The 26564-nt window shown below is 39.2% G+C and overlaps 1 protein-coding gene across 2 annotated transcripts in view; it reads left to right on the forward strand.

Annotated features, from left to right (window-relative positions):
* ITPR2 (inositol 1,4,5-trisphosphate receptor type 2) overlaps window positions 1–26564 on the forward strand; it is a 497678-nt gene that overhangs the window by 68166 nt on the left and 402948 nt on the right. For both annotated transcript variants that reach the window (XM_032347608.1, XM_032347610.1), the window contains exons 3-5: window positions 23115–23230; window positions 24039–24125; window positions 26105–26263. In XM_032347608.1, coding sequence (XP_032203499.1) covers window positions 23115–23230; window positions 24039–24125; window positions 26105–26263 — 362 coding nt within the window. The remainder of the gene's footprint in view (window positions 1–23114; window positions 23231–24038; window positions 24126–26104; window positions 26264–26564) is intronic.

The following is a 26564-nucleotide window of genomic DNA, read 5'->3' on the forward strand; positions in this document are numbered from 1 at the left end:
AGTTGGTGGAGCATGCAACTCTTGATCCTGGAGTTGTGAGTTCAAGCCCCAGGCTAGGTGTAGAGGTTACTTAAAAAAAAGAAGGGACACTAGGTTGCTCAGTCAGTTAAGCATCCAGCTTTTGACTTTGGGTCAAGTCATGATCTTGGTCTTGAGGTCAAGCCCTGTGTCAGTCTCCACACTCAGTGTGCTTAAGATTCTCTCTTCCCCCTTCTCCTCTTGCCTCCCCCTTGCATGTTCACTTGCTCTCTTTCTCTCAAAAGAAAAAAAAAATTACCCAAATATCAAGGAATGACTGTCATAATTGCCACTAAGATTAAAAAGGTCTTATCTCCTGTGGAAAATGGGACCCTCCCCACCAGTGGATAAGTTCTGCAGACATTTTGGAAATCATGTTACTAAAGTTTTAGTGAGAACAAGGTTTGGAGATAATATAGCTAAAATTCAGGTGGGAACAAATGTGAAAACAATGAAAAAGAATGATTTCTTTGTAATAGTATAGCATTGATCGAGTGTTTTAAAGTTGATTAGGGAAGTCTTCCCAGAGGAAGTGTTTCTTCAGGGCTTTGAAATTATAAGGGACTTGAATTGGTGGAAAGCTGATAGGCTAAATAATTCAGAGGACAGACTAAAACACAGGAAAGCCAGAGAAGCTAGGGGTTTATTTCTTTTCTAGAGAAGAGAAGAGAAGAGAATCTGTTACAGGATAACGAGAAGAGTTAATGAAGAAATGGCACGAGATAGATGACTTGGTGAGGAACACTCAAGATGAAGTAAACAAATTTTTATCTGATGCAGAATTCTTGAATTGGAAAATATGTTAGAAGCATTGTTAAAAGATTGATCCAGTGGTGTTGAGACTGACTTGGAAGGGGAGATACAAATGATGGAGAGACATGCATAGACATAGTTACAGTTGTCCTGCTGATAGGTAGTGAGCAACTCATTTCAGTGCAGTTTAGCAAATGGACAATGATTGCTATGAAAGTAGAACAAAAGACATATTAGATAAAGCTTATGGAATTTGATTAGATAAAACTTCATATTTGAATGAGTAGCATGAAGAAGAGAGGAGTTGAAGATGTTTTTAAGTATATACTAGGTTTGAGCTGTATGAAATTAACAAATTCAAACTTCTTAAATCTACCAAAATGGTAGTTTTATATGGGTCCTTGTATACACAACTAGTTGGAGGTGATTACTCTCAAAAATGGGCAGTGTTGGGGTGCCTGGGTGGTTCAGTCTATTGTGTATCCGACTCTTGGTTTCAGCTTGGGTCATAGTCTTGGGGTTGAGGGATCAGTCTGTAGGGTTCCATGCTCAGCAAGGAGTCTGCTTGAGATTCTCCTTTCCCTCTGTCCCTCCCTGGTGTGCACACACATGCTGTCCCGCTCTCTCAAATAAATAAACAAATTTTTACCAAAAAAATGGGTAAGGGCATCAATGAGGAACCAAGAATTGTGAAGGTAGCAATATTACCAATTATGTGAGAACAAAAATTTTAAGTGATTTGGGATATTTTCAGAGCTCTGAGCTGGGAGCAGAGTACATTGTAGAGCTGAGAACTAACTAACTAACTACATGCAAATATCATGAATAATTTTTTTTTTTTTGAATTTTAAACATGTACACTTACATGTACTAACTGGAAGTCCAGTAGAGGAACTTTGGAAGATTGGTTACCTCTTTGGGGTTTGGTTCTGACCTGGGCAACTACTCAGTTTTGAATTATTTGGCTATTTGGTAGGAAAAAGTTATTTTGTGAATTTGAAAGAGAGTCTGGAAACATGTTTTTCTCACGTTTATACTCATTCTTATGTAGCCACTAAGAGAATTGGGCTCAACTAAAAAATGAAACAAAAATAATTCTCTGCTTCTCTTTCTCACTTACACACACACACACATGCACGCACGCACACACACTCACACACACACACACACACCCTGATGAGAGAACACTTGAGATCTTTGAAGGAAAAAGCAGGTACATACAACAATGCACTATTTGTTTATTGAGATATAATTGGCATACAGGATTATATTGGTTTCAGGTATAATGATTTGGTATTTGTATATATTGTATATATTGTGAAAGACAACCACAATAAGGCTAGTTAACATACATCACCGTATTATTTTTTGTGGTGAGAACTTTTAAGACTTACTCTTAGCAGCCTGCAAGCACACAATACAGTATTATTCACTGTAGTCACCATGCTGTAGATTACATCTCAATGAGTTATTTATTTTAAAATTGGCAATTTGTACCTTTTGACCCTTTCACCTGTTTTGCCCATCCCCAGCCCTTGCCTCTTGCCTCTGACAACCACCAATCTGTTCTCTGTATCTCTGAGTTTGTTTTTTTTTGTTTGTTTGTTTTAGATTCTACATGTAAAAGATCATAGGGCATTTGTCCTTCTCTGTCTAGTTCCCTTAGCATAATGCCCTCTCAGGGTTCATCCATGTTATCACAAAAGGCAGAATTTCATTATTTTTATGGCTAACAAAAATTCCACTAATATGAAATATATATATATATATATATACATATATATATATATATATATATATGCCTCATTTTCTTGATCCATTCATCTGTTAATGGACACAGGTTGTTTCCATGTCTTGGCTATTGTAAATGTTGCAACGAACACGGGAGTGTGGTATATCTTTTTGAGTTAATGTTCTTGTTTTCTTTGGGCAAGTACCTGGAAGTGAGTTTGCTGGATCATATAATTCTTTACTTTTTTTTGTGGAACCTCCGTACTGTTTTCCATTGTAGTTGCACCAATTTACATTCCAGCCAACAGTGCACAAGGATTCCTTTTTCTCCACATCCTCGCCAACTCTTTTTCTTGTCTTTTCAATAATAGACATTCTAATAGGTGTGAGGTGATATCTCATTGAACAACACACTATTTTCAAATACCCAACTTGGCTGAATTGCCTTGATAATCCTCTACTTTTCTTCATGCACATCTTACTGGTGAGTATTATTCAGGAGTGGCCCACATTTGCTTCAGTAATAAAGAAGATAACAGCAAGGCTAGATTAAGTTTGTGATGTTCTACAGCAAACCAAAGTGGTGTGAGTCTCTGGAGGAAATCTCCCAAAGGAAAACACCTTTGAAAAAGTTGTGTCACTAGACCAGCCAGCTCTCCAAGGAGGCATGCCACATTAAACAGGAACAAGTAGCAGCGAAGGAAAGAAGCTTACATCTTTAAGAGTGGCAAATTGTCAGGTTGTTTCTTCTCATTTTTTATTCAGACTCACGTCCAGTGCTTCCTAAATACCACAGAAACACTAGCCCTGTCTTCTCTAAGCTCAGTGAATGTGGGGCATGGGGCTCAGTAGAATGGGCTCATTCTCCAGGTTCCGTCCATTTGCATGCATATTTTATTGGGTCTTCAAAGAAGCAGCTCATGAAGAGCCATGCAAGAATGGGTTTGTGTGTGTGTGTGTGTGTGTGTATGAGAGAGAGAGAGAGAGAGAAAGGGAGAGAGAGAAAGCTTAAGAGAGTGAGAACCAGTGATTACATTTTGAGCTGTTTGTGCTCTCTGGGTGAAAGGGGTGAGATGTTTCGTATTTGTTTGTTTATTTATTTATTTTAAAGATTTTATTTATTTATTTGACAGAGAGATCATAAGTAGGCAGAGAGCAGGCAGGGAGAGAGCGGGAAGCAGGCTCCCTGCTGAGCAGAGAGCCCGATGCAGGGCTTGATCCCAAGACCCTGAGATCATGACCTGAGCTGAAGGCAGAGGCTTAACCGACTGTGCCACCCAGGTTCCCCGATGTTTCATATTTAATTCCATTCTTTGTTTGCCCATGGCTAGGTACTATTGGGTTAGAAAAAAATTTAATGCTCAGTCTCTGAATTTGAGGGAGTTGGGAAATAATTGAGGAGATAAGCATCTATGTATAAAATAAAGAACAACAATAAACTATTTGTAATCATTATTGGATGGTAAGTATTATATGGGTCTGAGGAGGGGCTTTTTTGTGAGGTGATTTAGTCAGGAAAACATCTGGAAAAATAAGGTTTATATTTTATTTTATTATTTTTTTTAAAGATTTTATTTATTTATTTGACAGGCAGAGATCACAAATAGGCAGAGAGGCAAGCAGAGAGAGAGAGAGAGAGAGAGGAGGAAGCAGGCTTCCTGCTGAGCAGAGAGCCCAATGTGGGGCTCGATCCCAGGACCCTGGGATCATGACTTGAGCCGAAGGCAGAGGCTTTAACCCGCTGAGCCACCCAGGCACCCCTGGGGTTTATATTTTAGAATTGAATTTCATTTAAATTAGCATTTATTGAATATCTACTATGGCAGACTGTGTTTTCAGTAATGGGACTAAAATTTGAATTCTGAGTGAAAAACCACTCAGGTGTGATTCTCTTTGTATAGTTTAGGTAGAGCCACTTACATGATTTTTTATAATTTTTTTCCCACAAAACAGCATTATTATGAGTGCCGCATTATTGTCTTTTTTCTCTCTTTTTTAAAGCAGACATTTCTTAATTTTTGCTTGGTTAAATTGTGATTTTCCCATAGACTTCTAGACATTCTATAAGTGAGGATTTTGTTGCAGTTATTTCTTGCTTTTCGAGCCTGGGGAAGGCATTCAAGGGTGCTTCTTCAAATAGCATGAGTCAGCTATCTCGGTGGCCATTGTTCTAAAAAGCAGATAGCTCCACTTTGCAGTTTGGGTTATCGAAAAATAATCCTGTACCCTTTCCCGGATTGTTAGCGTATCCAGAATTTGTGCCTCAAATAAACTTTTATGTCTGTGGTGCTGAGGGTGGCTCTCGTCTTCTGCCTGGATTCAGTCGCACAGAGTGGGAACATGACAACGTGTAATCCTTAGAAGTGCAATCCAAACCATCAGTTGAATCAGCTCCGACTTAGTGAAGTCATATCTGCTTTGTGTCTGTGTTTGTTCAAGGATAAAAGGAAAGAAGCACCAGGGCTCCTTTATGTTCTCATGTTTTCATCTAGCAGGCAAGGAGCACGGGAGGTCTGTTGTTCGTCATTCCTGGATAAGATCAAAGCCCGCCTGTTCTGGCAAAGCCGTTGCTAATCTGCAGGCAGGATAGGCCTCTATGACCCTTGAGAACGTTTATAATGCTGCTACCTGGGAAATCTCTCTCCCTTTAGCAGAACATTTTATCTGCAAAAAGTTGCACCTGCCATCATTTGCCTAATTTTAACAGAGAACTTCTGCCGATAATCTAGAAATGAGTAACATTTGGCCTGCAAAATTACTTTTCTCCACATTCAGTTTTCCCTTTAAAGGATCATAGTAACCACTTTCTTAATAAGGCCAAGTAGAGGGTAAGACACTTAAGAAAGAGCGGGTTTCTTCTTGCTTTATTGGTTTCTTTTATTTTTATATGCGTATCACAAAGAGGATCCAGTAGATTGTTGGCTCCTAGGACTGTGTTCTGTGTCAAAATAATTAATGCTTATGACAAAAATTATAGATCTTACCCAAGGTTGTGGGATTTAATTCGACATCCACGGATTAATGGAACTGACTGCATTCATTTCTAGTACTCAGTTATTCATGTGTGTGTTCATTCATTTAGCGCACATCCTCTGAGTGCCTGCTCAGTGCCAGACATCCATCGGGTTGTGCTGTGCTCTGTAGGAAACTGAAGCAAGGTAGCAGAGTGTGGCTTGGAAAGGGGTTGCTGTTTTTGCAGTGCCCGTGCTGGTCTCACTGATGTTTGAGCAGAGGATGAATAGGAGAGAGGGTTAATTCTGCAAAAATCTTGGGGAAAAAGCAAAGGCGGACAAGAGCATCCAGGTCAGAGGCCCTGAGGTAGAGGTGTCCTGCGGTAAATGCCAGGAACAGCTTGCAGGCGGGGTGGCTGGGGTGAGCTAGTGAGTGGCCTGAGGGTAGCAAATGGAGTCAGGAAGGTTGTTGGGGGTGGTGGGGGCAGAGAGCAGAAGCTGACTTCTTTGAGAAGACGGTGACTGGATCTGGCTTGTGTGTTAATAGGCTTACTCTCTCTGCCACCCCCCTTCCCCCATCATATGGGGAGTTAACAGGCAGAGGGCAGGGGTCAGGAGGATTTTGCCTTATCAAGGGGAGAAACTCTGGCTATTTGAATTAGATTGATGAGTTGGTGAGAAATCAGATTCTAGGTAGGTCTTACAGGAATCTGATTGTTTTGGACTTGGGGTACAAGAGATGGGATGCATACTACGCCGGCTCTCCTGTTGATAATCATGGTGACTCTTCACCATTGCGCCTGTGGGATTTACGTTGTTGCATGTGGAAGCAGTTCATCCTTTTTCATTATTTCTTTTTAGGATTCTGTTCTATGAACATACCACAATCTGTCCATTCTCTGATTGACGGTCTTTCGTGTTGTTTCCAGTGTGGAGGGCTTGGATGAACAATACTGCTGTGAACATTCTTTATGTGTCCTTTGGTGGGCAAAAGCAGTCCTTTCTCATGGGTAGACACAGAGAAGTGGGGTTGCTATGTTGTTCTTTCTCTGACTTTCCACATCGTTCTGGTGTGCTTGCTAACGTTGCTGCAGGGCACTCCCTTGGCTTCTTGTGGACCTGCCCTAGGAGTTCTTCCCTCCCTGGGCACACGTTTGGAACTGACTTTTCTTTTCTTTTCTTTTTTTGGTTTCCTGTAAAGCATCTTGTAACCATCCTCTCTTTCTTTATGCATTTTTGCTTCTCTTGATTAGCAAAGCAGAGTTCAGCTCATGCCTGCCTACAACTCACTGTTGGCAGCCTGGCAGCCCAAGATGATTTGCAATGGCACATTTTCTAGTGGGAGCAGCTGCTACAGGTTTTTGAGGGGCCTGGATTCTTTCCTCTCAGGGTGCAATAAAAGCTGTTGGCTCTGGTAGAAGATGCACCTTTGGGGGCCACCTGGGTGGCTCAGTCCATTAAGTGTCTGACTCTTGATCTCAGCTCATGTCTTGATCTCAGGGGGGGTGAGTTCAAGCCTTGTGTTGGGTTCCAGACTGGGTGTGGAGCCTACATTAAAAAAAAGAGAGAGAGATAGAGAAAATGCACCTGTGAACATACACACTTTTTCTTAAAATTTTTCGTACATTTTTTGGGGCAATCTGTGGACCTCTAGGAATCCTACCAAATGGTGGATTCATGGTTCCAGGATGAAGAATCTTCTCTATTTTGTAATGTCTTAAAAATGGGTCAGTATTGGGGCTCCTGGGTGGCTCAGTGGGTTAAGCCTCTACCTTCAGCTCAGGTCATGATCTCAGGGTCCCGGGATCGAGCCCCACATTGGGCTCTCTGCTCAGCAGGGAGCCTGTGTTCCTCTCTCTCTCTGCTTGCCTCTCTGCCTACTTGAGATATCTCTCTCTGTCAAACAAATAAATAAAAATTAAAAAGAAATGGGTTGTATTCTTCAGTGTGCCCCAACTCTTTAAGATCTGCTCTGAGCTGTCACTGTCAACAGATGTGGACAAAGGACCATGTATGCATAGATAGAAGACTGACTAATTCAGAAACTCTGACGTAGCTGGCCGAAGAGGTAAGAATTACTAGCACTTAGAAAAGTCATTGTAATTATTGTGGAATCCTTATTCTGTTCAGTTCTGCAACCATCTGAGAATTTTTCTAATTGTATCCTTCACCACTCTTGTTAAACTGCCTAACTAGAGATTAAAAGAAAGAAATTGCAGTTCAACTGGACCCTCCCAGGCTGAGAAGGCCTCGCCTTGGCCTCAGGGACAGCTGGCATGCGCTGGGGAGGTACCGCCTCCTGTTCCCTCCCTCACCAGGAACCTGCCCCTCCTCAGCCTGGGCGCGTTTCCTATTTTCTTAGTGGGTGAATAATTGGGTGCTGCTCCATCAGAGAGGTCATGGAAAAGAACGGGAAAGGGCTCAACGAAGCACACAATTAAACCGTCTGTAATCAGCTAGATCTTTTCCTTGGAAAATAAATGTGTTTTTGGTTTAAAAGTTACTGGTCTGACATATTTACAAAAGGAACAGGAAGGACGAAGGAAAGATCCCTTCTCCTTGTCTGCAGTGACCGTTTCCACTCTGCGAGGGTAGCTGCCGCTCTTCGTAGTTTCTCTTCCCAGAGTTTTTAATCACGCATATGAAAGCTGGTATAGATTTGTTTGTTTTTCCTGGGCTGGAATCACATTGCACAGAATTATGGGGACTGTGTCTTCCACTTTGCAGGGTAGCACAGATACGCTTTTGTGCATGTGCTGCATTTGTGCTGGCTTACCTTCCTCTGATCTTGTTCATCTTTTTAAATGTGCCTGTTTTCCTTTAATTGTTTTTAGAGTAATGAGCTGGGACCCTCACTTTTAAAGATGACCAAAAAGTTTTTTTTTATACTTATGAACTCTTGGATTTTACCCTATTCAATGTGCTTTTGTCCAAGTCAGCTGTTAATCTGGATGATTAGATAGTCTCACCTTTGTTCAGTATGAGCCTTTTCTTTGTCCTTTTTTTTTTTTTCCTTAATATTTTATGTATTTGACAGAGAGAGACACAGCGAGAGAGGGAACACAAGCAAGGGGAGTGGGAGAGGGAGAAGCAGGCTCCCCGCCGAGCAGGAAGCCTGATGCGGGACTCAATCCCAGGACTCTGGGATCATGACCTGAGCTGAAGGCAGATGGTTAACGACTGAGCCACCCAGCCACCCCCAGTGTGACCCTTTTCAAGTGTTGCTGATGTGACTCAGTGGTCTGAGCTGAATTCCTCATTTTCGCCTATGGCAAGGTGTTCTAGCCTATTCTTTTCCCTAAAATAAAATTAAATTTTGGAACAAGGCTCAATTTTATTTTGTGCTGTGTTTAGGAAAATTTGTCTCACAAGGTTTAACCAGATCTACCTGCTGCACCCCTGGGTGTGCCTTATCAGTCAATCACCAAATATTTTTGAAAGCTGCTGTGTGCAGGAGAGCCAGCTAAATCCTGTTATGTAGCAAACAAGTCACCTCAGTCTTCTTGCTCCCGTAACGAACTATAACCTGAACAACAAAAATGAGTCCTTATTATATCTTTAAAGTTTAACTTTTATCTTAAGAATATTTTTGGGAAACCACGGATCCATAGAAAGGTAAGCAATTGAAGACCATATGCAAATATAATAATATTTTTTTTCAAATTTATTTTCTAGTAATTTACATACCATAAAATCTACTCATTTTAAGTGCTTAGTTCAATGAGTTTTGGTAAATGCATACAGTTGTGCAACCAACACTACAATCATACTTTCATGACCACAGAAAGTGTTTTCTCATCTTTGTAGTCATTTCTTGTCCTCACCCCATTTCTAGGCAACGATTGATCCTTTGGATGCTATAGTTTTATCCAGTCTAGAATTTCCTGTAATTGGCATCCCATAATACATAGTCTTTTGTGTCTAGCTTCTTTCACTTAGTAAGATGTTTTTGAGACTCATATTAGTAGTAGTTCAGTCTTTTTTTTTTTTTTTTTTTTTGAGTATTACATTAAGAGTTGAGTCCCACCCTCCCCTTTTGGATTATGATGAATAATGCTGATATGAACATTGCATACAAGACTTTCTGTGTACATATGTTTTAATTCTCCTTTGGAATGGGATTGATGGATTTTATACACACACACACACACACACACACACACATATATATTTTAAGATTTTACTTGTTTTTTTAGAGAGTTAGTGAACTGGGGAGGGGCAGAGGGAGAGAGAAAGAATCTCAAGCAGACTCTGTGGGGGAGCTCAGAGTTGATGCAAGGCTTGATCTCACAACCCCAAAATCATGACCTGAGCTGAAACCAGGAATCCGATGCTCAACCAACTGAGCCACCTAGGTGTCCTGGGATTGCTGGATCATATATTAAGTATATGTTTAACTTTTCAAGAAATTACCAGCATATTTTTCTAAGTCTTTGAACCATTTTGCATTCAGACCATGATTGAGGATATGATCATATATATATATCAATATGAAGGTTCTAATTACTCTGTATCCTCGCCAACATATGATATTATCATCCTTTTTAATTGTAGACTTTCTAGCAGGTGTGTAGATATATATAATCAGAGTTTTAATTTGTATTCCCCTAATGAGCAATGATATTGAGCATCTTTTCTTGTGCTTGTTGGCTTTTTATCTATCTATCTGTCTATATTTATATATCTTTCCTTTGTGGTTCCTTTGGGTTGTATGTGTTCCTTATTGTGGTGTAAGGATACTGCCTATATTCTGAATCCAAGTCCTCTGTTAGATATATGTATATGTTTTGCTTTTGCAAGTTAATTTTAAGTTCAATTTTAATAAGAAAATGTCCAATTCATTTACATTTTTATTTGAAATACAAAATATATAATCTTATCCAAACAAAATCATAACATATTTTGAGCATAATTTTATGATCATGTGAGAGAACAAAAGAAAAAGAGTCAAGAGAAAGTTCAGAGAAGAGATAAAGGAAATACTGGGGAAAGAGCAAAATAAGAGAGTAAAAGGAAGACGTAAGTAGGAAAAAAGAAAGAATTAGATAAAATGAAAAAAGAGAGATGGAATGAGAGAGACCCCAAGAAATAGAGGAAGAGAACAGCATACACGTTTGAAATTATGGGGGGAAAAAAGGAGAGATAGCTGTGAAAGGAGAAGACAAAAAAAAAAAAAAATCCAGGGAGAAGAAAATGCCAGAACAACTGTTTCTTTTAGTTCCCTTGTCCTATATCCTGCATCTTCTACTGATGCTTCATCTCTCCATTTCTGACTTCTCACATCCAGCCTGCTTTCTGGAAGTCTCACTTTCCTTTCCACTTCCCAATTCTTCAATATTTTACTATTCTGACTTCCAGACATGCAAAACAGCTGGGTTGTCCTTTCCATCTTCAGAGTATAAAAGCACAGACTCTGTGGGCTCCTGGGTTGCACAGTCCGTTAAGCGTCTGACTGTTGATTTCAGCTCAGATCATGATCTCAGGGTTCTAGGATCAAGCCCTGCATCAGGCTATGCACTCAGCTCAGAGTGCTGAGTTTCAGCATGAGTTTCCCTCTCCCCTTCTCTCTGTTCTCTCTCTCTGTCTCAAATAAATAAATAATATCTTAAGAAGAAAAAACCCCACAGGCTCTGAACTTAGATGTTTAGGTTTGAATCATACCTATGCTACTTGCTAACTGTAATGCTGGGCAGAACCTACCCTCCGGCTCCAGTTTCGCTGTCTGCAAAGTGGGAATGGCCGTGCTACCTGTCTCATGTTTTGCTGTGAGGATTAAAAAATGCATGTGAAGCTCTTATCATAGTGCTTGGTATGTATGTAGCACTCGGTTATTGAATGTTAGCTGCTAGTGAGGTGTGTATGTGTGTGTGTGTGTGTGTGTGTGTGTGTGTGTGTATTGAGGGAGGAGGTGTTTCTTGGTTATCATTCCCTTTACTTTTGGTTCTTCATTCATCTTCTTTTATCCTGGCAGTATCTTACCAAACTAAAATATTTATGTGACACAATGTCAGAAGTATCATGCTTCCGGAACTCCCAGATAGAAACACAACTGTATTTGTTCATCTGGAATGTAAAGTTGGCAGTAATAATAAGGAGTATTTATGTAGTGCTTTAACTTAGAACATTTTAACCTAGTACTGATGGATATTTAATAGACTTACAGAGTCCAGGGCTGGAATTTCCTGGTCTCTGTAATAGGGAGATGCCAAACCAAACCATGGGGTGATAAATACAGCTGAGGAAGGTGAGAAGTCTGAGCTTTTTATCAGTAAATACTGGACATGAGCTCTACCCTTTCCACACCAGTCACCTCTGCCACAATTGCCATCATTAAATAGAAGGTCATATTTGCAAGGGGCTCCTTCCCAATACAAGATCCCCTTTTGTAGCATTTCTTAACTACCTCTGTCTGAACATTATTGTAGAAGTTTGCTTGCTTGTGATTAATTTGTATTTTTTGGATTTTTCCAATTGCTAGCCCGATTTTCTTCGTACTTATAAATACACTTACACACTTAGAAATTTTGCTTTGATCCTGGATCAATATGGAAAAAACATGTCTTCTATTCATCACTTTCTATAACTATAGAATGTGAGATTATGCCTACTCTTCTTTTACTCTGTTAGACAACATTTCCTGGTTCCTACTCTTGTTCCTCAAATAACATGACTTCTATATTTTGCTTGCTTTCCCACTTGCCTAACTTTGGACCCAGGTAATTTGTTACACATTTTAAGTGGTGTGTATAAGTGAGCCCGATATTCTGTCTATGTATAATTGAGCCCAATGATCTGGATGCATTCCTACTTCCTCTGGTAGTGATCTCATTCTTCTGTTAGTGAGCCTAAAAGGGCTTCATCAGCTTTCAGCTCTCACATCAACAGTATTCATTTACTATATTTGGAGTGATCGTATACTTTATCATCTAAGCCAGGACACTGAGAGTGAAAGGGGACACAGTTAATAATTAGGCTCAGGCAACAGGCATAAACCAGAGTTGTCCTGGGGAGGGATGTATGGCCATTGTAATTATATTAATTTTAATTAAGCCTCAGGTCTGGCTTTATTTATTTATGTATTTATTTATTTATAAAGATTTGTTGCTAATACCTCTTTGGTTCCCCTCTATCATGTAATTAAGTGGTTGAAGTTTTTTGAACATAAACCCAGAACTTTATATTTAGGTTTGTTTAAAATTTAATTATGTTAATGTTTGCCCTGTGGAGATTATAAAATCTAGATTTTTATCTGTCAAATTAGCTATTGCTTCCCAATCTGCGTCATCTGAAAATCTGATAAACAACTTTCCTGAATACCCTTCCCAGTCCTTGGTAATGAGAAAGGTGCCTTCCCAACACCCGCAGCACCTGTCCGCCCGCAATCTCAGGGAGATATCAGGCAGTAGGGGTCAACTGAGAACCAAGAGCACAATTGTTCTCTTCTCATGTTCTCCTTTTAACAAGACAAAAGGGACCCTTAAACCTTGAGACCCTCAAACCTTCGGGAGCAGAAAGAAGAGATTCTAATGATTGCTGCTCAGGTATCTAGGCAGAAGTTTCCTTCTGTAGGTTCTGAGCATTTTCTATATACCAGATAATAGGTGCTGAATGTAGAGTTACATGCAAACATGTTAATTAATGCAAGATACCATCTGATAGATACGCGCTCCAGTAAAGAGTGGGGGTAAGAAGGAGGAAGACAGTTTTAACAGGGCATCTTCCTGTTCCATTGTAATTGCCTGTGTAAAAATTTGATGCAACAATTAATAAAAGGATAGTTTGGGGGGGTTTCCAAAGTCATTCATAGAGAGAAAAAAAAAAAAAAAGTTCCTTTGGTCCTCTCCTGTCCTCTCGACCACAGAATTTCTTTCAATCTCTCTCCTATTATGACATATCTATTATAAATGCATTATGTATCTACCTAATGTGGATCTTATACATTTGTACTAACTTGTATAATATTTGTACTTTTATTTGTATTTATGTAATATGTGCAGATACAAATATAATACATTTGTATATATATAATATGTATGTTTTAAGTTTTTCAGTTCTGTTAACCATAGCTGGTACCCATGTGTAGTCCTTTAGAACAGAGACTTTCAAATACTTTTTAAAGCAACTGTCAGTAAGAGATACATTTTACATTGTAATCCAGCACACACACACACACACACACACACACACCCCAGAAACAAGTTTCTTGAAAGAGTACTTGCTAGTTGCAGTGTCCTCTATTTCCTTTCCTTGCCCTCCCCACTGCCTTCCCCCAACCCTTCATGTTCCATTCCATTTCAGTCCATTCCAAAGGGGCTAACTGAAGCCATATAAATTAATTTTAAACCTGGTTTGCACAATGACAGTTGGTAAAACACTGTTGTAAACTTATTTATTTTTTTGAAGATTTATTAATTTGAGAGAGAAGGGAGGCAGGAGGAGGGGCAGAGGGAGAGGGAGATCGAGAACCTCAAGCAGACTCCCCGCTGAGCACGTGGAGCCTGACCCTGGGCTAGAGCTCATGACCCCAAGATCATGACCTGAGTGGAAATCAAGAGCCTGAGGCTTAAATGACTGAGCTACCCAGGTGCCCCAAGTGTTGTCCCTTGACTCCTAAATTGTCTATAGTGATAGATACTTTAATCATGGTAGTAGTCAATAGAAAGCTAGTCTTACTTGGGCATAAATCAACAATGATAATGCTGATTAGGACTCTATGATCTTTTAAAAAATTATTTTTAGTTAATTAATTAATTTTTTATTGTGCTATGTTAGTCACCATACAGTATATCATTAGTTTTTAGTGTAGTGTTCCAAGATTCATTGTTTACATATTACACCCGGTGCTCCATGCAATACTGCCCTCCTTAATACCCACCACAAGGTTCACCCATCCCACCACCCTCCTCCCCTCTAAAAACCCTCAGTTTGTTTCTCAGAGTCCACAGTCTCTTGTGGTTCGTCTCCCCCTCTGATTTCCCACTCTTCACTTTTTCTTTCCTTCTCCTAATGTCTTCCACATTATTCCTTATGTTCCACAAGTAAGTGAAACCATATGATTATTGACCTTTTCTGCTCAACTTATTTCACTCAGCATAATCTCCTCCAGTCCCATCCCTGTTGATAGAAAAGTTGTGTATTCATTCTTTTTGATGGCTGAGTAATATTCCATTGTGTATATGGATACATCTTCTTTATCCATTTGTCTATGGAAGGACAAATGGATCATCTGTCTATGATCTTTTTTGTTCATATGGATACATTGCTGCCCACAAAATACCTAGTACAGTGAACTGGTTTTGTTTGAGGTTTTCCATATGAGAATAGCAGTTAATTCTGTACCTAGATGATGAACAGCAAGCAATTCTTTAAACTAGATATTTCTATTACATAACTATATTGGCATAAAATAGCCCGTTAGACTTAAAAAGTTGTTTTTTTTTTAATGCCTAGAGTTATAATTGCCATGCTAAAATTGATTAAAAAAGGGGAGCTATCTCTATAAAGTTAATTTATCTGTATTAACAGTTTAATTGTTCAGCTATTTGAAAGTTGTTACTTTTGAAGTAGAGGGTGTGATGCTCTAAAATTCTCTGCGCAAGTTCTTCTAGTTTGCTACTTCGCTGTTCTCTTAGGTCAGAGCTGCAGATACGTAGATACTCTTAAATATTTTTGGTCCTTATAGAAGTTCAGCATTTCTTGGACTATGAAACCAGGGAAAGATAGACTGTCATATTGTGTGTTTTAATTTGAGAAATACAGAATGCCTTTGATTAAATTGTGGTGGGCTTTGGGGACAGATTGATGTGGATTAGGTCTAAAAACTAGTTTTGAGACTTTGGGATGAATCACTAATATAGGCCAAGTTTCTCTTTCTTCATTCATAAAACTAACTTTTATCTTAAAAGATTTTTAGAATTAGGGGCGCCTGGGTGGCTCAGTCGTTAGGCATTGCCTTTGGCTTGTGTCATGATCCCAGGGTCCTGGGATCGAGCCCCACATCAGGCTCCCTGCTCAAGCGGGAAGTCTGCTTCTCCCGCTCCCACTCCCCCTGCTTGTGTTTCCCTCTCTCGCTGTGTTTCTCTCTGTCAAATAAAAAAATAAAATCTTTCTTAAAAAAAAAAAGTTTTTTAGAATTAAATGAGGGAATGTATGTGGTAACCATTGATATATAAGAGACACCATAGTATATTATAAACATAAATAAGAATATAAATAAAAATATAGAACATATTATATAAAAACCATTATATATGTGTATCTATATTTTAGGTATATATATACATACAAAGCATTTATGTATGTATAAATTCACTTCTGTTTGTTTTTTTTCCAAACTTGGTATTTGTGTAATTGGGTTCAGAAACTTGCATTTAGGGGCACCTAGGTGGCTCGGTCAGTTGAGTGTCTGCCTTCGGCTCAGACTGTGATCTTAGGGTTCTGAGATGGGGCCCCATGTCAGGCTCCATGCTTAACTGGGAGTCTGCTTCTCCCTCTCCCTCTGACTCCCCCTCACCTCGCAACTGCTCATGTTCTCGCTCTCTCTCAAATAAATAAGATCTTTTTTTTAAAAAAAAGAAAGGTAACTTGCATTTAGACTTCTGAATCAGTCTGTCTATGACATTCTTGATTATTAATGTTAATATGACACTTTGAAAATGGGATAATTGATTGCAAAATTATACATTATGATTTTCTGATAAATATTCCACTTATCTGTCGTATAATGGTTTGTCTAATGCTCAAGTTTAAAGCTTGACTAGAATGAAAATTAGCATTGATGCATTTGAATTTTATTTTTCTCTGTACTCCCAATGAAGCATAATAAATTTCCATTTACTTTTGAGTATTTACCCATTAATGTATGAATGAGGTGATTAATGTTTTTGAGACTAAGATTTTTGTAACATATTGATGTTTTAAAAGATTTATTTAATTACGTATGCCTATATGGCATATTTCCCATGAAAAACTATTCATTAGTTTCTTTTCTTTTCATTTTTAAAATTAGTTTCTTTTGAGGTATTATTGTAGAGATATATGTGTGTGTGTATGCACACACACACACACACACACACAAACACATTGCAAGACTGTGGTAGCATGGAAACTGAGGCACATCTCACTCTCTGACCAGTTTTTTTTTTCCCACTGCATATACTTGCTAAATACATTAATAACTGCTTTAATAAATTCTTTAACAAGTCAATGTTTAATTGGCTAAAATCTCATATACTGTGAGGAAGTATTCTTCATATTTGGCAATAAAAATGGAATTTTGTGAGGAGATCATGCTGTGGTAATCAAACCAAAGATGAGCTCAGGATGTGAGATGGATGCTGTTTTCACATATTTAGGGCCGTGGTATAGAAGTCAGATTAGATTTGTTCTAACTGGCCTCGAGGTGTCCATGTACAATTTTAATAGCTTTTCAAGTGGTACAGATTTTGCCTTTGTATGACACATTTGCTCCCAGATGGTGTCATCCCAAGGTGACAGAACACTGAGTTGGGTTCAGATGATCTCAGTTCAAATTCCAGCTGGATTCCTTACCAATGGTGTGGTCTTAAGAAAAGCCTCCATTTCCTTTTCTGGGATGGGGGGGAAATAATCCTGATTAACTCTCAGGGTCTCTTGACTATCCATGTATAGTACTCTTCGTGTTATATAAAGTGTTCCAGGGTAGTAAACTGGAATGAGCAAACCTAGTGTGGTCTGACCATCCCTACTACCATGAGGCCAGACTGTCCCCTGTGAAGGCATTCAAGCACCCTGTGTGTGGTTGAACTTGTTCATATTGACAATTTACTTTGATCTAGAGGTTCTATCATGAACAACCTAGGCAGCTCATTCTGAATTTTTACTTCTTTAACTCAAAGAAGGAAAAGATCAGATTTTATCTGAAGCCCCTTGGAGTTTGAACATTTTAGCCATCTAGGAGTCTGTAACTACAAAAGGCTATTTCTTTCTCTCTTTAGTAGTAAAATAGCTGACTTTTGCCTAGAGGAAGTTATCCTGCATCTTCCTGGTTGTCCACCCAGGGACTTTGATAAACTTTAATCTCTGATAATCCCTGTAATAAATTTTCTTTGGCCTTTGTAAAATTCTAGAGAACTTTTTCACTCTTACACACCCTCTCTATCCTTGCCTTAGGCTATGACCCAGGGAGGTAGAGGTTTCCTTTGAGATTTCCATGCCTAAGCGAAACAAAAATACACTCTAAACATAAAGAGTTTTTATACAAACACAGTATTTCAGGGTGCTTTCTTAGAGAAACTAAAAGACAAAAGAGAGCTACAGTTACATTTTCAGTTAATGAATGTGTACCTGTCTTCTGACCAACTCTGAATTCTAATTACTAGTGTCGGATGGCCCCTTGTGTGCCTGTCCCTTACCCTAGGGAGAGTTTTCTTACTACTTTCCATTTTATCATTGGGAAGGTCCCATAATATTCATTGAATGCTGCTGCGTCCTGTTTATGTCATAAAGAGAAAAAGGAAGGCTCCAGACGCCCTCTCTCTCCACCTTTCTCCACGTGGAAATAATCAAGCCCTTGGCAACCATGTTCCTTGTAATCAGTATGAGGTAATTTTATAGGCTACCATGAAAGAGCCATTTGTTGAATGCCTGCTTTGTGACAGGCATTTGCTGATGGTTTAATGTCTTGTGTCATTTAAATTTGACAACATCTTTAGGAGGGAAGAGAAATGAAAGTTTTCTTTCCACCATTACCAAAGGAAGTTGTTGGCCATTACATAATTTTGCATCTAGTAGTCCAAATGGGGTCCTATAGACAGTTTCTAGGGATGTAGAAACTGCCTTAGATGCAAAGATGTAGTACAGATTCAAAGCAAAACATTTCAGAACTATTTAGATAGGTGTTGTTAAATGGAGGTTTAGACTGGTTTCCTACCAGATTTACATGGAATCATGTGGAAAAGGTAGTTCTTCGGAATGCACATTGTATGCTCTATACTGTTTGAATGGCTTTCATATTTCTTTTCTCCACTAGCATTTAGAAGCAGGCAAAAAATGCTACTGATTCTATCAGTTTAAAGTGAACACTTTTGGGAGGCTTACTTTCCTTCCAGAGTAGTTTAAAAAAAAAAAAAAGGTTTTAATTCTAAGGCATTGTTCTTAAAATATTGTCTGACTGAATATATCATGTTTTATAGGATTACTCACATTTCCTGAGCTGCTGTAATTCTGCACAATTATTGACCTTAGGTCTTCAGGTTAAGCTTTTTAAAAAATTTAACTCAAGTTACTTCCTTTAATTTGTGCTTTTTTAGTGTTGGCTCTATGAGGCAAAACTTTCCTTTTAAAAAATTTTTTTTTTGAGTCTTGAAATGCTGAAGAGAATGTTGTTACTGAACTAACAAAAGACACTGGGTTGCTTTCTGATTGGAAAACCTTTGTCTTTTTTTTAAAATTAACTTTTTTTTTCTAAAAAAGATTTTATTTATTTATTTGACAGGAGAAGAGAGATAGCAAGAGAGAGCAGAAGCAGGGGGAGCAACAGGCAGAGGGAGAGGGAGAAGCACGCTCCCTCCTGGGAGCCCATTGTGTGGTTTGATCCTAGGATCCTGGGTTCATGATCTGAGCCGAAGGCAGACACTTAACTGGCTGAGCCACCCAGGTGCCCCAGAAAGCCTTTTTCTTATATACCTTTGAATTTAGAGAAAGAGCAGACCAACAAATACTAGAGGGCAGGGTGAGAGAGTATAGCACTGAACGAGTGGGATTTCTACTTGGGGGGGTGGTGAATGTGGGACGTTTTAGGAGGGGGTGAATGTGGGACATTTCCATCCGTGCTGGTGTGAGGGATTGTGTCTGCATATGTTAAAGGTAATAGAGATTGCCTCCTCTGCTCACTGCCATGCTGTTTTGGGAAATTTTAGAATTTTATACTATCACACACTGTGGCATCTTAAACCACAGTGAACACCTTGTTGTGAATTGAGCGTTTTTGGTTTGTGTTCAGGTTCAACCCGAGAAATCTGCTTCTAGTTGCTCTTTGCTGGGAGCTCTGTAAGGATTCGGTCATTTCTTAATCTTTGGGGAGCAATTGCTGAATGAATGAAGCAATATTAATAATAATATCTTACATTGATAATAAGGCTTTCAAGTTCACAGAGTACTTTCACAAGATTTTCTTTCTGCAAATCTCAGCAGTCCTGTGAATGAGGCGTGGCAGGTATTAACACCTTAATTATGCAATAAATTGAGAATCAGACAAGATATGTGACTCGCCCAAGACCAGTAGATCTTTTTTATGTTTTCTCAAAAAGGAAGAGAGACTTAAACACACACACATACACACCCCCGTCACCATCACCACCATCAACAAGAAAAGCATTTTGACGGACGTCTGTGTATGCCCCACATTCTTTCCCATCAACCAAAATAGTCCCTTGATACTAGTTCCCACACAGAAACGGACCCGTTCTTTATGTACTGTAGCGGGGAATGAGATGTGGCCAGTGGGAGGCTGCTGAGGATGACCAGGGAACCAGGGCCCTGACGATGGAAAAGCTTTTGAAATCCGAGGCTTTGCGTCTCAGACACCGTGGATGAAAGCTTGTTCATCTGGCCATCTTCACCCTCCTTTCTTCTCGCTTCTCCCCACACCACATCTCACTGGTTATTCAGCCTGTTGACTCTGCTTTTTTCTTAGAAGTCTATGGCTAGCCCCCGACGACTGGACAGCCCACATTCAGATGCTCGCTGTCCCCCAGCATGCCGGCAGAGGGCTTCCCGCGGGTCCCCTTGACTTTCCTTCACATCCTCTTTCACACACTGTGAAGAGCATCAAGTTTTTTAAGAGTTCGACATTTCCAGGAAATGAAGTCCCTTCTCCTAATCTAGCACATAGTGCTCTACAGATCCCGACTTTGGGCAGCCACTCCATTCTCAATTCATAGCCTAGGCTGTAGTTTCCTATATGGCTGGCAGGTCCCTTGGCAGTCTCCTTCTCTGCCTTTGTACCCGCCATCGGCTCTGTGTGGCATGCCCCTCCTCCCCTGTGTGCGTTTGAACCCCCTTGGCAATGTGCTGAGTTAATGTTGGTTCGTTCAAACTTGGTTTGTGTCTTCGTTGGGTGGACTATTCTGACCTCCCCTGGTGAAGTGGGCGACATGCATCTTTGTGTCCTGTGGTACCTTCTGAAGAGCCCCAGCGTGAAACTTCCAATACTGTCTCATCCACAAGACTGTGAACTTTTAGGGGACAGGACCTGGTTCTTAGCGCCTAGCAGCACAACCAGGCCAGTCAGCATGGTTTGGCTGAATGTTTGGCTTCACTTCACAATAAACTCAGCCACAATGATCAGGACCGTGACGCTCACAGTCTGCTTGCCAGCTACCCAAAGATACCACTAATTAGGAGGGTGACTGGGGTGATCTAGAAAAAATATTTTCTCCCTTAAAGGACCATTTCCTAATGAATTTAGTTAAGAATCTGAAGTAATGGAGGGACACATTTTTCTTTCTTTTCCTGGATGGATGAAGTCAGAAGTATAGGCTACAGATCATGGAGTTCAGTTCAACTTGAATATGGAGCTGTGTTTTTGCTACACTTAGACAATGTAGAATTCAACTTCTGGCCTATACAGAACAGAATAGTCTCTCCCATTACATTAGGAGCATTCCTTTTGTGATATTCACAGCCTCTATATTGGTGTTAAAAAAATTTGTATATTTTCTTGGTAGTTACTGATATGTAGGAAATAATTTCTAGGGCTTATAAAATATATTGCCAAGGGAAACAGTTTTGAGGTCTAGTTATTAGGTTCTCACACACATGTGCCAAGTGGTGATACCTGTATCGTACTATAGTTGTGATGGTCTCTCTGCCTACTTTCAGTGGGTGGAAGGTGTCTGTTTTCCCGCTATGTATGAAATGTTTACTCCTCCAGTAGCTTTTAAGCCAGAAATGAATAATTAGTTTTCTGTAGCCTGTATGTTTATCAGGTGGGAGGACAATCAATAGAACTTGCTTATGAGTACAAGCTGTAGAAAGGGTCACTGCTTCTTCTGTGTTTTTAAATTTTCTTTAAAAGTGTATAGTCATATTTCTTGGTCATTTTATGCCATTTAGAACTGTAAGAGAGATTTGAAAAGAGATCAAGTCCATCACTTAATTTAGTAATTATTTTTTTAAAGATTTTGTTTATTTATTTGAAAGAGAGAGAGCATGAGCCTGAGCAGGGGGAGGGTAGAGGGACAGAGAAAAGCAGTCTCCCCATTGAGCAGATAGCTCAATGTGGGGCTCCATCCCAGAACCCCGAGACCATGATGTGAACCAAAGGCAGATGCTTAACTAACCCAGCCACCCAGGTGCCCCAATTTTATAATTATTTTTAAAGAGAAAAGATGAGTATATATAATATAGTCAAGAATGTAGTGAAATTGACTGAATTTTATTTTATTTTTAAAAAGATTTTATTTTTTTGAGAGCGAGTAAGAGAGAGCACAAGTGGTGTGAAGGCCAGAGAAAGAAGTAGACTCCCTGCTGATCAAGGAGCCCCATGCAGGGGCTTGATCCCAGGACTCTGGGATCATGACCTGAACTGAAGGCAGCCCCTTATCCAACTGAGCCACGAGGTGCCCCCCGAATTTTATTTTTGTGATACATATTTAAAAAGTGAGAATGACCCTAAATATTAACACATCAACCAAAATAAAGTAAGTATATCACATTAAGTTAATAAAGTTTTTTTGTGAAAAAAAAAATGAAGATAATGTTGGGGTTTTCTGCATCCCTACTTCTTTATCATAGAATATTGAGAGTTAATCTTTATTCTGGTTTGTAGTCCATTTCACAAACATCCAAAATCATTAGCATCTGGAAGGATTCTTTCATCACATTTGTAACATCCTCATTAAAAAGAAAAAATATATTTGGCTTTTGACTTAGAGATAACACTCCCTGTATTATTCCACTGTGATGTCCCATCTTGATATTTAGTACAGATATATGGAAACTTGGGGAATGGGTGACCGAAATGCGATTTAATTAATTATTTATTTTAAAAAAGATTTATTTATTTATTTGAGAGAGAGTGAGCAAGCATGAGCGGGGAGAGGAGCAAGGGGAGAGGGAGAGAGAATCTCAAGCATCGCAAGGAGTCTGATGCAGGGCTCGATCTAATGACCCTGAGATCATGACTTGAGGTGAAATCAAGAGTCAGACAGTCAACCGACTGAGCCACCCAGGCACCTCTGAGATGTAATTGTTGTGATTGATTGTTTCTACTTTTTGCATCACGTTGGCTGTCAAAGATACATACCATGAATAAATAATTAAATTTGCAGGGTGAGGTAAAGTAGTGAGAACCACTAATCTCATTCTATTCACTTCCTAAGACCAGGTACCTCATTGTCATTAAGAAGTACCTTATATATAATGTAATGATTATGTTGACTCGACTTTTTAATAAATTACACTAGCTATGTTAGCTTTTCAAAAACCTAAACTAATGAAGCAGAAGGTATTTTAGCAATCTAAATAATTATTTGGAAAGGATGTTATGGGGGAGTTTGGGAGATGGGCTCGGTGTTCTTTCTACTCAGGGATTAAAGGTTCCAAGGCTAGGCTATAAGGAAAATCTAAGAAATGCTGGTTGCCTTAGTTACAGTGTTTTTGTTTGTTGCTTTGTCATAGACTGCCTCTTTAAGGTGTGCCCTATGAACCGATATTCTGCCCAGAAACAATATTGGAAAGCTAAGCAAGCCAAACAGGGGAACCACACAGAGGCAGCCTTGCTGAAGAAATTACAGGTAAGGGCTAGTTTCCATTGGTCTGGCTTAGGCTAGACCCAGAACAGCAATAACAAACCAGCTATTTTGTATCTTAGTGATTTCACTCAATGCACAGAGATTTAGAATAGATGTAGCAACACATTGGAAGTGGAAGGGACTTTGAAGTCACAGGGTGTGATCCTCTCGTTTCCTGGCATGGAGCTAATACACTCCTGCTGCTAATTCTTAGGGTGTGCCAGACTAATTCGGAGATTCACATCAAACTGGAAACAATTCAGAATCTCTGTAGGAATCTCAAATCCAGTTATATTTTACTTGGCATAGTACTTAATTTTTTTCTTGAAAGACTAGAAAAAGAAATTGAAAGTCTGTTGCTTCTGGTTTGGGCTGAATGTAAATTTGATAGAACTTAAAATTTTGTGCTATTAAAATTCCTGTTACTTTCAGAACTGAAACTATTTTGAGTCTTTTGAAATTCACCTGCTATTTTTATATTATTTGGTTTGTCTGACAGTATTCCTTCTGAAATTAATTTTGTAAGACCAAAGAGCCTAGTACTTTTCTGACATTTTTAACCTAAAAGCATCCCAAGATATTTTTTGGCCACATTTCAGCATCAAATTGAGACCGTGATCATACTGTATTACAGTCATTTATTTAATGGTTGGTCCCTTATCCACAGTACCAAGAGTAAAGCAACCAGCCTATTTTATTCATGGTTATAGTCCTTGTTCCTAAAATAACCTGTTTTCTGTTGTTGTTGCTGTTAATTGTTGTACTCTGTTTACTATGTTTCCATGCTGAGTGTTTGATAATCATTTTACAGCATGCTGCAGAACTGGAACAAAAACAAAATGAATCAGAGAATAAGAAACTGTTGGGAGAAATTGTGAAATACAGTAATGTTATACAAGTAAGTCTGTTTACTCTCTCTTAAAAACGGTGACTATCTGATGGGTAATTTTCATTTGTATAGGCATGTCAAGCTGCATTAAAATTTGAGGATATAATAGTTCTTTCATGAAGATTACGGATATCATGATATTTTCAGTTGATGTTCAGCACAGTTTTCTCTATGTTTGTGAATGTGTCTGATGCATACACATAAGGAAGTGAATTAGGTCATTATTACATCAAAAGGATGAAGATGGGGAAACATAATTTTTAAAGGTCTGTACTAAAATCTTCCTTTAGAATTGATGGGACTACCATGTAACACCTGAAGCTTTATTTTTCATTTTGTAGAGAGAAGAAAAGTTTCCTATTGTACTTCTATATGGAAACCATCCTTGAATTGTTATTAAACAAGTTATTTCACTGATTTATCTCAGGCTGCATCCCTCTCTTGTGCTTCTCTTAGATCTTTTAGCTTTTTACTTGCTTATTTGTTAATATGTGCCCCACCTTGTTCCAAAAAGAATGCAAGGCATTTTCAAAAATACATACCACGTAAGATAAAATAGAAATAAATAAGGCAACTGGGTCAAAGGGAAAGAAAGGTGGTTCAGCGACTAAGGTGAAGTCAGCGGGGAGGCGTGTTTATAAAATCCATGTTGTAAAGTCTGCTCAGCTTTGCCTGGAAGTCTTATCCTTGCTGTAAGGGAAGCAGAGTATCCTACAGCACTCCCCTAGGAGGCCCTTGACATAGAACTGAGTCAAAGGTCTGGAAGCACAAATGTTGCCAGGAAAACCAGAGAAGTATTTCTCCAATGAGCTCTCATAAAGAGGACACTGTTTAATAGAGTCAATAACAGCCTTAACAACTTCCTTACAGTAAACACTACAATGAGGTGTTTCATAGAGCTGTTTTAAAACATAGTATCGCCCGATGTTTTGTTATTGGCCAGTGGCAGAATGGCATCTGACAGGACCATCCAAGCAGCCCTCTCCTGGGACAAGATGAGAGTGCCTGGCTCTGTAGCAACCCGGATGTAGGACCTCATCTAATGGCAGATTATAGGACGCCAGTGGGTGGGTTGCATGTCCCTTGAGCAGTCCTCCATTAGTCGAGTTTTTCTTAACCAAATTTTGATTAATATGAAGTGCCAGCAAGTAGAGTCTATGTTTTTTTTTTTTTTTTTTTTTTTTTTTGTCAAGAGCTGGAAGTGCAAATGTTTGGGTGGTCAGTTAGGGACCAAGCCACATGCCCTATCAAGGTAGATTCTGAAGGAGTGGGGTTGGGCCGTGAGGGTTTCGTTGGTTCAGAAGAGAATTTCTTTCTTATATTGTAAATATGAAAATGACCACTCTGTTTTGAAATGATTGTCATAATAGACAGGAAAGGTTATTTGTTTTAGCTTTCTTGCTTGGTGGAATAAAGTCTTGGGAAGGTTTTGTCCCCAGTGTCCAAAAAGTCTGAGAAATGGTGTTTCCTCTGCTCATCTGAGAAGGGAGTAGGATCAGTGTCCTCCTGCAGGAATTATTTGGGATGCAAAGCCCGCCTCTTCACAGAGGAAGAAGTAGGGCTGTCCGTGGCAAGGATAGTTAATGACACTAAGAGGTCTGGTCCATTATTTTAGCTTCTTGGTTATTTTTCTTAGTATATTCTGGTTTTGTGTCTGTGCAAGAATGGAGAGGATGTGATTTCAGGGCATTTCCTGGTCTCCTTTGGGAAGCCTGGTTTTATCCTATTATTTATCAGTAGATGAAAATTTTCGGAGATCTGCTCTGGTTTGATTTCTCCATGAGCCCTGTTCATTGTGGGCTGGAGGTGAAGAGGAACCTGAGAAAGTCAGCTTGGGAAGATGGCGAGTATAAAGCGAGAAAAGAGCACCTTTGTTTAACCTGCACTCGAAGCTATAGCATGTGGACACAAAATATATGTACAAACGCATACATGTAATTAACAGAGGACATGGAAGAATAAAGGCGGTTATATCTTTTCCCCCACAGCTGCTGCATATAAAAAGCAACAAGTATCTGACTGTCAACAAGAGATTACCTGCTTTACTGGAGAAGAATGCCATGCGTGTATCCTTGGATGCTGCAGGAAATGAAGGGTCTTGGTTTTATATTCATCCCTTCTGGAAGCTGAGAAGTGAGGGTGACAATGTATGTAAAAATAAAATTAAGAGAGAAAGAATGTGTTCCTAAAGACAATAACTGTTAATAAGTGAGAGAATCCAGATAGCACAAAGGCACAAAGAGAGGACGTGTGATTTTCAATCAACACATTATTTTTATGGTAATCTCTTTAATAGGCTAAAGCTATTTATAGTGCAAATTGTGCTTGGGAATCATAAAAAGACAAAATTCAGGTTAATTAAAAAATCATCTTCCAGCTGGAATTCATGTGAAAGAATTTAAGTAATGTTAATATTGGCTGAACCTTTCAAAGGAGAGAGTTTGCTTC

Source organism: Mustela erminea, chromosome 6, assembly GCF_009829155.1.
Source record: "Mustela erminea isolate mMusErm1 chromosome 6, mMusErm1.Pri, whole genome shotgun sequence".
Lineage (NCBI taxonomy): Eukaryota > Metazoa > Chordata > Mammalia > Carnivora > Mustelidae > Mustela > Mustela erminea.